Source organism: Vitis vinifera, chromosome 6 (genome assembly GCF_030704535.1).
Source record: "Vitis vinifera cultivar Pinot Noir 40024 chromosome 6, ASM3070453v1".
Lineage (NCBI taxonomy): Eukaryota > Viridiplantae > Streptophyta > Magnoliopsida > Vitales > Vitaceae > Vitis > Vitis vinifera.
The window spans coordinates 17,589,751-17,601,412 of record NC_081810.1 but is presented as its reverse complement, the minus strand read 5'-3'; the positions used below and the strand labels follow the sequence as shown (position 1 = coordinate 17,601,412).

General features: G+C 36.4%; 1 protein-coding gene across 1 annotated transcript; it reads left to right on the top strand.

Moving 5' to 3' along the window:
- Positions 1–319: 319 nt before the first annotated feature.
- Positions 320–2,741, top strand: LOC100259760 (ankyrin repeat-containing protein BDA1). Its single transcript, XM_010653383.1, has 2 exons — positions 320–895; positions 2,601–2,741. Exons 1-2 carry the CDS (start codon positions 320–322, stop codon positions 2,739–2,741), a joined length of 717 nt encoding a protein of 238 aa, XP_010651685.1.
- Positions 2,742–11,662: the final 8,921 nt, after the last annotated feature.

The following is an 11,662-nucleotide window of genomic DNA, read 5'->3' as shown; positions in this document are numbered from 1 at the left end:
TTTTTTTATAAAATATTGTTTTTCATTAAAAGACAGCAGTCCACAATATACTAACATACCTGTAAAACTTGACAAAATTCAAACTTTTTTTTTTTTTGCGTTTTTTTCCTTTTCCCATGGTAGAGCACCAGGAACATTGACCTTCTGGTCTGAATGTTAGATACTCATGTCACCCATAGAACAAGCACTTACAACCAAACGTTATCTTTTCCATCTACACCAAATTCCCTTTCCATCACTGTACACAAATCCATCTCTTTCTTCCCCAAATACACATCTAAATGTCCATCTAACTCTAGTTATTCTCTCCCACACTCTCATGGATCCAAGACTCTACAGTGTTGCAAGGCTGGGAAGCCTTGCTGCCTTGAATTCCTTACTAGAAGAAGATCCACTTCTCCTAGAAAAAGTTGCTCTATCCTCCTCTGCTGACACTCCACTGCACATTGCCACACTTGCTGCTAACACGGACTTTGCAAAAGAGATGCTCCTCAGAATGCCCAACTTTGCATGGGAATTGAACCAGGATGGGTTCAGTCCCTTACACATAGCTGCAGCCATGGGCAACATTGAGATAACCAGAGAGCTTTTGTCCCTGGATTCGGGCCTTTGCCTTGTTAAGGACAAGGTGGGTCGAACTCCACTTCACTGCGCAGCTATCAAAGGGAGGGTGAAGATAGCAGGGGAGTTGCTTTCCCACTGTTACGAGGCTGTTAAAGAAGTAAGTGGTGGAGGGGAGACTGCTCTTCACTTGGCTGTGAAGAATAGCCAGTTTGAAGTGCTCAAAGTTTTGGTGGAAAAACTTGGGGAGGATGATCGTGATCGACTCATAAACGCCCGGGATGATCAAGGCCATACCGTCTTGAAGTTGGCTGTGGCTAAGGGTCAGGTCCAGGTAACAATAACTTCCATTTTTATTTTTTATTTTTTATGGTAAAGCTCGGTGTATTGATGAAAAAAAAAAGTGAGTGAAAATAATAATAATAATAAACATATTTAATGAAATTTTAAACTAATAAAAACTAAGTGTATTGAATCAAAACTTAAAAAAAAAAAAAAAAAAATGAATGAAATTAATAATATATTTTATTATGAAAAATATGGAAAAAAAAATTATTTAATTAAAATTTTCTATATTTTAATTTTTTTTTTTATTCATAGATACAAGCAAAAAAATTAGTGAAATAAGTTTAGGAGTAATAAAAAAAAAACAATTTATTGACTTTCAATTTTTTTTCATTTTCATTTTCTTTTTATGTACTAATCGTCTCTATTTTCCTTTCGTTAGATTTTTTATTAGGTTATGTTTGGTCCTAAAAGGAAAATAATTTTATCATATTTTGTTATCCTATAAAAATTATTAAAAAAAATCAAATAAAATTAAATTAATTAAAAACTTCTGCATTTTAAAATTATTTAATATTTATATGAATAAGTTAAAATAAATAAAATAAATTTAAAATAACAAATAAAAATAACTTATTAAATTTTAATTTATTTTTTATACTCTTTCATTTTATTTCCTTTATATTTTCTTTTTCTTGCATTTTCCATCAAATCTTACCCTTAGGAAGGGTTGGGCTTTAATTATTTCATTTACCTCTTCACATCCTTTTTTTTTTTTTAATTAATGTTTCCAAAGGTGGCTTGTTTTTTTTCCTTTCCTTTTCCATTATTTTAGAGAAACCATTTATTTAAATTGATTACAATTATATTTAATTTTCTTTTATATTTTCATAATACAACTAAATATAAGAAAATCATTTTTCAAGGTATTTTTCTTCTTTCTTTAGTACTTGTCAAGAACCAAACATAATTAAAGACTATATTTAGTTCTCGGAAAATATTAAAGAAACTTATATGTGGTTCTTAAAAAGTACTAAAAAAGAAAAAAAATGATTTTCTTTTTCATGTTTAGTTTCATTAGGAAGAATGATATAAAAGAAAATCAAATATAATTCAAATTAGTTAAAAATTTATACATTTTTAAATTATTTAATCTTTATATAATGAAATAAATAAGTGAAATAAGTTTGAAAAATGATATAAAAATAATTTATTGGCTTTAATGTTATGTTTGGCTCCTGGAAAATATTAAGGAAAAGAAAAAAAATGTTAAAAAAATTATTTTCTCATGTTTGATTTCATAAAAAAAAATGAAAAAAAAAATCAAATATAATCAAAATCACTTAAAAATTAATGCATTTTTAAATTATTATATATATAAAGGAGGAAAATAAGTAAGTTTAAAGAAGTATATAAAAATAATTTAACCTCAAATTTATTTTTTATTTTCCTTTACTATTTTTTTTTTTACTTCTCGTCTTTATTTTCTTTCACTCAAATTGATTTTCGAAAAACCAAACATAACATAGATCTTTTTCTCTTTTTTATTTCTTTCACTTTTTCTTTCTTTCCTTTTTTTCATCTCTATTTTTTTTCCCTTTACACTTTCCCACAAATTTTCCAAATACCAAACATAGCCTATAAGTATAAAAACCCCTGTAACAAATTTAATTCCCTTGTACGTCAACCAAACAAACTAGACCTTCTTTCATATATGCAATGCCTTTTCCTTTCATATCTGTTTGCTTAAACAGAATTGCCATTGCTATTATATAAGTACTGACGACTTCAAAGTAAATGCAGGCACAGAACTTACTCAAGAATCAAAGCAAGCAAGACAAGGATGTTTCAGAGGTCTCTCCCCGAGATGTCCACGACCAGCAACCTCAAACTGATCTGGGAATAATTCCAATAACTGATCCCTCCCCATTGCACCAACAACCAAATCAATCTAAAAGAAATAAGTTAAAGCGGTTATGGTTTGAGGCAGAGGATATGATCCTGGTTGTGGCCAGTTTGATAGCAACAGTTGATAGAATAAATGTGGACCTACAATATATTAAACATTGTCCAGGATTAATCTATCTTTTCGCATGCAATTTATGATTTAATCTTGAGTATGGGCCACCTAATGTGTAGAGCCCAATGCCATCACGGGCTTTAGATGATGGGCCTAAGGCCCGTGAGGCCCAATAACCAATGGGTATGGTCCCTAAGGCAGGAGGGTATAAAAGGGCTTTGGTTTGTGTCTTTTGTAATCATCATATCCTTTTGAAAGAACTGAACCGCTCTCTCTCCCGCTCCCATTGCCTGAGAGAATCAGAGAAAGGTGGTGCCCTCCATCAGCCTTAGAAGATCCATACCGTCTTCATCAAACACACAAATGGAATCAGGTTGGTACCATTTGCCTTAGAGATTTATGGTATAACATTCATGTGATTCAATATGCGATCCTGTATGATCATTATTCAGAATATGGAATATAACAAATTGGTATCAGAGCCAATGTTGAATCACTTAGAATTGGCATAGTAGGGCAATTAAAATTGTACTGGCTTGTTTTTTCCTTTTAATTGGAATCAGACGCCATACCAAGCGTCGTTTGCAGCGCCATTGGAAGTGCGGTTCATGCACTTTAGGCGCATTTGGAGGCACACTTAGACGGCCACTCAAAGGCCGACGTTCAGGCGCCAATAAAGGCACAATTTAGGCGCATTTTGGATGCGCTATTTACGCGCCTTGGAGGCATGCTGCAGGCACCTTTGGAGGCGCACTTCCGGCGCCATCTCCAGCAATGTCAAGGTGTGCTTCGGGGCACCGTTTGCAGCGGCGTCAAAGCGTCGTTTCAGTAGCGTTAAAGCGCCGTCTTCAATGGCGTTAAAGCGTCGTTTCAGCGGCACAGGTGGCGTTGTTTCTCAATGACGCTGTTACAGATCACAATTCTGGTGCTGCCGCTCCATAAGGTCCAACAAGCGGCACTTCTGGCGCTGTTTGTTGCGCCTCTTCAGGCGTCGCTAATGGGCGCTTCAGGCGCCACTGGTGCACGCTTCAAGTGCCACTGGTGCGCGCTTCTGGCGCGCTGGTGGGGCGCGTTGATGGCGCGCTGGTGGGGCGCGTTGATGGCGCGCATTGCAGGAGCGGCCTGTGCGCGTTGCAGGCGCGGCCTGTGCGCGTTGCAGGCGCGGCCTGTGCGCGTTGCAGGCGCGGCCTGTGCGCGTTGCAGGCGCGGCCTGTGCGCGTTGCAGGCGCGGCCTCTGACGCCGTTCCTGGGGGGTGCTTGGGGCGCCACTTCAGAAGCCGTGCTGTTGGAGGCCAACGCCATGAATGGCGTTTAAAAAAAAAAAAAAAAAAAAAAAAAAAAAAAAAAAAAAAAAAAAGGAAAATGCCACCAGTGGGTCTCGAACCCACAACCACAAGGTTGAAACCTTGTGCTTGACCAACTAGGCTATGGGACTCTTTATGTTTGAATTTTGTACTATTGTATAATTATAGTTTTGATGAATTTTTGTATTCTTTTTCTAGAATTTATTATTTCTTATTGCGTTTATGTTTAACGCTTCAAATTGAATAGATTATCTATATATTTGTCGCCAAAGTGACTTATATTACACAATTTTATTCATTTTGAAGTATGAAACATGGTATTATTGTATAAAATAATTGGCCCAAAGGAAGATTATTTTTTATATGATAATAAATAAAGAAATCATAAATATATGACATATAATGTTTATCTTGTATTCGATATGTTAGTCCAAAGACAAACATATTGTTTTTCGGTTTTATTGTCAATATTTATGAATTAATTTTGTATAAGGATATCAATTACAAGTTAATATTTTTGTCCAAAGACTGAATATTAATGTTTGTGCTGGGTATCTTGCATGATGTTTATTTATTCATGTATGTATGATGCTTATTTGACTAATTGTGAGCTTTATTATTATGAATTCAGCATCTTCTATATCTGCAAATGTTAATAACATTCCTGTGCTTAACGGCACAAATTTCAAGAAATGGAAAGAGCACGTTATAATTGTGCTCGGGTGCATGGATTTAGACTTTGCATTAAGGGAGGATCGCCCTTCAGATCTTACTAGTGCCAGCACTGCTGAGCAAAGGTCTACTATGGAAAAATGGGAGCGATCCAATCGCATGAGTCTAATGATTATGAAGCACTCAATTCCAGAAGCAATAAGGGGTGCAATACCTGAGGAAACCCAAGCCAAGGCATTCTTGGACCAGATAGCAAACCGATTCGCTACAAACGAAAAGGTTGAGACAAGCACTATTCTTAGTAAGCTTGTCTCTATGCGGTATAAAGGGAAAGAGAATATCAGGGAGTACATTATGGAAATGTCTAATCTTGTGACGAGACTCAAGGCACTAAAGTTAGAGTTGTCGGAAGACATACTTGTGCACTTGGTCTTGATCTCTCTACCTACACAATTCAGTCCATTCAAAATCAGTTACAATACACAAAAGGAAAAATGGACTTTGAATGAGCTTATTGCTCAATGTGTACAAGAGGAAGAGAGATTGAAGCAAGAAAAGATAGAAAGTGCTCACTTGGCTTCCACATCTCAGGGATTTGGTACCAACAAGAAAAGAAAGAGGGACAATAAAGGAAAACAAACTGCAGTTTCTGGGACATCAAAGCAAAAGGAGCAAAAGAAACAAGATAAGGAGATCACTTGTTTCTTTTGCAAGAAAGCTGGTCATATGAAGAAGACATGTACCAAGTACGCTGCTTGGCGTGAAAAGAAAGGTACACTTCTCAACTTTGTTTGTTCAGAAATTAATTTAGCTGTAGTGCCTACTGACACTTGGTGGATAGATACGGGTGCAACTACTCACATAAGTGTCACTATGCAGGGTTGCCTAAGGAGCCGAATGCCAACTGATGGTGAAAGATACATCTATGTGGGAAATGGCAACAAGGCTGCAGTCAAGGCTATTGGTCTTTTCAGATTACAGTTAGACTCTGGATGTACATTGGATTTGGAAGAGACTTTTGTAGTACCGTCGTTTAGACGGAATTTAATTTCTGTTTCATGTTTGGACAAATTTGGATATTGTTGTTCATTTGGAAATGGAATGGTTAGTCTTTATCTAAATTCAAATATTATTGGTACAGGTAGTCTAACAGACAAACTATATAAATTGAACATAAAGGTCACTAATGGAAATGAAACCTTGCATTCAAGTAATTATGGCATTAAGCGAAAATTAATGAATGAGAATTCATCAATGTTATGGCACAAGCGTTTGGGTCATATTTCAAATCAACGAATTCAAAGGCTTGTGTCAGAAGGAATTCTTGATCCACTTGATTTCTCAGACTTTCAAGTCTGTATAGAGTGCATTAAGGGAAAACAAACAAATATGAAGAAAAAGAATGCTAATAGGTGCAGTGACGTCTTGGAATTGATACATACAGACATTTGTGGTCCATTTCCTACCCCTTCTTGGAATGGACAACAATATTTTATCACTTTCATTGACGATTACTCGCGTTATGGCTATCTTTATTTGATTCATGAAAAGTCTCAGTCATTGGATGTTTTCAAGAATTTCAAAGCTGAAGTTGAGAACCAACTAAGTAAGAAAATAAAAGCCGTCAGATCTGACCGTGGAGGTGAATACTATGGTAGATATGACGGATCAGGTGAACAACGTCCAGGGCCATTCGCCAAATATTTGATGGAGTGTGGTATCGTTCCTCAGTACACCATGCCAGGGAATCCAAGCCAAAATGGTGTAGCAGAGAGACGAAACCGTACTCTTAAGGATATGGTAAGAAGTATGATCAGTCATTCCACCTTACCAGAATCACTTTGGGGCGAAGCCATTAAAACTGCAGTTTATATTTTGAATAGAGTACCAAGCAAAGCAGTAGCCAAAACCCCATATGAGTTATGGACTAGCAAGAAACCTAGTATTAGGCACTTGCATGTCTGGGGTTGTCCAGCTGAAGCTAGGCCTTACAAGCCAAATGAAAAGAAATTGGACTCCAGAACAGTGAGCTGCTACTTTGTAGGGTATTCTGAAAGGTCAAGAGGTTTCAAATTTTATGATCCCTCAACTAGATCCTTCTTTGAAACGGGCAATGCTAAGTTCATTGAGGATGTTGAGTTAAGTGGGAGAGAGCCATTAAGAAAGGTGGTCTTTGAAGAGGAATTTGTTAATATTCCTATTATTGCGACTGGACATGGTCATATTATGTTTAATGACACTATTCAGAATGTACAGTCGATAACAGGGATTCAAGACACACCTGAGATTCCTCCTGCTCAAGTTATGGAACCGATTCAAGTTCATCAAGAGGTAACTCAACAACCTCAAGAACCTCAAGTACAAGTGCCACTAAGGAGATCCACTAGAGAAAGGAGAAGTACAATTTCAGATGATTATGTTGTATATCTCCAAGAACATGAGTTTGACATGGGTCTGGAAGACGATCCAATTTCAGTAAGTCAAGTCAAACAAAGTTCTAATTCTGAAAAGTGGATAGAAGCCATGAAGGATGAGATGAAATCAATGAAAGACAATGGTGTTTGGGACCTAGTAGAGTTGCCTAAAGGTGTAAAACCGATTGGTTGTAAATGGATTTTTAAAACCAAGCGGGATTCAAAAGGCAATATTGTTAGGTATAAGGCACGCCTAGTTGCAAAAGGTTTCACTCAAAAGGAAGGCATTGATTATAAGGAGACATTTTCACCAGTTTCATCAAAGGACTCCTTTAGAATCATCATGGCACTTGTAGCTCATTATGATTTAGAGCTACATCAAATGGACGTTAAAACTGCGTTTCTTAATGGCAACATTGATGAGACAATATACATGGTGCAACCGGAGAACTTTGAGTCTAAAGATTCAAAGCAACTTGTATGCAGATTAAAAAGGTCCATATATGGTTTAAAGCAAGCATCCCGACAATGGTACCGAAAGTTTGATCAAGTGATTACTTCATTTGGTTTTAAAGAGAACACTGTTGATCAATGCATATACCTTAAGTTCAGTGGGAGCAAATTCATTATCTTGGTGTTATATGTTGATGATATTCTACTTGCAAGCAGTGATGTGGGACTTTTGCATGAAACCAAGCGATTTCTGTCTAGTAAATTTGACATGAAGGATCTTGGTAATGCATCTTTTGTGTTGGGTATACAGATCCATAGGGATCGTTCAAGAGGTATACTTGGGTTATCACAAAAGGCCTACATCGATAAGGTGTTGAGTAGATTTGGCATGAGCAATTGTGCACCAGGAGATACGCCTGTAGCAAAAGGCGATAAGTTTAGTTTGCACCAATGTCCGAAAAATGAACTTGAGAAGAAAGATATGGAGAGATTTCCCTATGCCTCGGCAGTAGGAAGTCTCATGTATGCACAAGTTTGTACGCGTCCGGATATTGCGTACATTGTTGGAATGTTAGGCAGATATTTAAGTAACCCAGGTATGGATCATTGGAAAAAGGCAAAACGGGTTATGCGGTATTTACAAAGAACTAAAGATTACATGCTCACATACCGTAGATCAAGTCACTTAGAGATCGTGGGATATTCGGATTCCGATTTCGCGGGATGTCTTGATAGTAGGAGATCCACTTCAGGCTACATCTTCATGTTAGCTGGAGGAGCAGTTTCATGGAAAAGTGTTAAACAAACACTTGTTGCTTCTTCCACCATGGAGGCAGAATTCATAGCCTGTTACGAAGCATCAAACCATGGGATATGGCTGCAGAATTTTGTCACTCAGTTACGAATAGTTGATGGGATTGAGAAACCATTGAGAATCAACTGTGATAATAAGGCCGCAGAATTATATTCTAAGAACAACCGAAGTTAGTCAAAGTCCAAACACATTGACATCAAGTTCTTGGTTGTGAAAGAGAGAGTTCAGAGTCTTCAAGTATCGATTGAACACATAAGTACAAACTCCATGATTGCTGATCCACTCACTAAGGGTTTGCCACCCAAAGTATATCATGAGCACGTCACACATATGGGTGTTGTACACATTGATGATGTGTCAGAATAGTGGGAGTTTGTATTTAGATATTGTGTTTATCTTCTTGATGTGATATTATGTTGTGTTATCTGTACAGACTTTGATTTTAAAGACTATTGTATTTGAACACTCTGAATTGAAATGATGACTTTCAGAAGCAGTTTAGCATCAAGTGTTGAAAGTGTTATTTGACTATCTTTTAGTCATAAAATAAGACCAATTGGAAATAGACATATTAAAGATCATATTCTATGTAATTTCCATGCTACACATCCATACTTGATCCATGTTGCTAATTTTGTTAATGTTGTGATTGATGATAGGTCAAGTTATAATTATGATTAACCAAGGCCGCTTTAATCCTATGTTAGCATAATTAGTAGACCGGATTGTTTAAGGATATTTTGAATAAGATAGCAAAGATGAGCTCAATAAAGTATTATCATGAACATTGTTTGTAATATATATGTGGTCCAAGTGGGAGATTGATAGAATAAATGTGGACCGACAATATATTAAACATTGTCTAGGATTAATCTATCTTTTCGCATGCAATTTATGATTTAATCTTGAGTATGGGCCACCTAATGTGTAGAGCCCAATGCCATCACGGGCTTTAGATGATGGGCCTAAGGCCCGTGAGGCCCAATAACCAATGGGTATGGTCCCTAAGGCAGGAGGGTATAAAAGGGCTTTGGTTTGTGTCTTTTGTAATCATCATATCCTTTTGAAAGAACTGAACCGCTCTCTCTCCCGCTCCCATTGCCTGAGAGAATCAGAGAAAGGTGGTGCCCTCCATCAGCCTTAGAAGATCCATACCGTCTTCATCAAACACACAAATGGAATCAGGTTGGTACCATTTGCCTTAGAGATTTATGGTATAACATTCATGTGATTCAATATGCGATCCTGTATGATCATTATTCAGAATATGGAATATAACAACAGTCACCTACCAAGCAGGCCTTGCCCCTCCTCCAACCATTTGGCAACAAGGCATGAAACTGAACTTCGACTACATGTTCCGTGAGCGGCAAAAGATATCGTTAGAGGATCCAACCGATACATGCCCGGTTTTTACATACTATCTTTTCATGTCCTTCAACACGGCCGGATTCTTCTCTTCCATCTTCCTCATTTTCTCGTTTCGGAACAAGAACTTTGTGGCAGCTCTCCTGCCCGCTTCCCTTATCTGCATGGCGGTCACTTACATAGCTTTATCGCTCACCATGTCGCCCAATGCCATCACTTTCCTTATCATATACCTCATTACAATCATGATTTTGGTCTACATTCTTTTCACTATTAACGCCTTACAAGCGATGCTTCATGGAGTTAGTTGTGCAGGAGGAAAGGCTTTAGGCAAGATAGGATCTAAGTTAAGAACTAAGAGACAGTCGTCTGATCTGGAAAACGACTAAAAAGTATATAGTCCTTGACCTTGTGGACGATGTAATGAGCAGAACCTTTCTTTCTTGTTTGATGTACATGATGAAGTTGTTTGTGTAGAATGAAAGCTTCTTTCCTCTGTAGCTCAGCGTTCATGCTAGTTGTAAGTCCAATGTCTTAACAACCTTGATACTCATAAAGCTTATCTTTCACCACTACCAATCTCAAGAAACTCACCTACAAGTTCGGCAGCTCCTCACCTTCGGCTTCATCAACAAAGCCGCCACAACAATCTCTATAGCTTCCAGATTCTCTCAAAGGTTGTTAGAACAGCTGATCGCATTTTCAAATATTTTGTCAGTTCTTTCTCCTTGTAAATAGGACCTATATAGCTGTTGTAACCTGTACTCAAATATTTTCAAGCAAAAACAATCCATATTCAAGTCAAATATTTCTGTTAGATACAAGCTTTGGATATTATCCCATGAAAAATATTAAAGAAAATTAAATATAATTAAAATTAATTTAAAATTTATATATTTTCAAATTATTTAATAGTTATATGATTAAGAGATAAAATAAGTTAAATGAGTTTAAAATAATACATAAAAATAATTTATTGACTTTATATTTATTTTTATTTTTTTCTTTTCTTCCATTTTTCATTTATATTTTCTTTCTTTTATATTTTTCCTCAAATTTTTCGGGAACAAACATAACATATATGTCCTATGTCAAGACAACCTTAATACATGTTGAGGGAACGATGAAAATACTAACAATATTTTATATTTTTTGATCAAAAGATCCACAATTTAGAAGCATCTATTGAAATCAAAGTGGGGGTACTCTATATGTTACTCAATGTTTAATTATTTTCTTCCATAAATGTAAAGAATATGTACACTTCCTTTCATAGTACCATATTATAGCACATTGTTGTTCGGAATACCCAAATATCTTCATACCCATCGATCTTTGGACAATTTGGGTGTATGCAAAATTATCTTAGGTTTTACTATATTTATGCACAACAAAAACAACAAGCATTAAAAACTTGGATCTAGAGATAAGACCAAATCGGTGATTTGAATGTTCCGAATTAGTGAATAATTGATGTGGATCTCATAGACCAATAGATCTTCCACCTGATGACTTTGTCCCTTGGATCCTAGCACGAGCAAGGAGGGAGAAGCTAGGGTTCCTCTTTGGAAGACTAAATGTTAGAAGATAAAGCCCTACCCCGTAAAGGGGTTTATATAGATTTCTCTGTGAGTTGAAGTAACTTGAATTTATCTTGCTTTAGGTCACTTAATCCAATCTCGTGGGTCCTAATTAGTTAATTGACCCCATTGAGTTTCAATTAATTAATTGACTCAATCTAGAAAGATCATTCACAATCTCTTATGCAACC

What these genes read in the sequence shown, in the direction of transcription:
- LOC100259760 (XM_010653383.1), top strand. Translation starts at nt 320, where the DNA reads ATGGATCCAAGACTCTACAGTGTTGCAAGGCTGGGAAGCCTTGCTGCC. An exon ending in TGGCTAAGGGTCAGGTCCAG is followed by an intron (nt 896 to 2,600) that starts GTAACAATAACT and finishes TTGCTTAAACAG; the next exon opens with AATTGCCATTGCTATTATAT.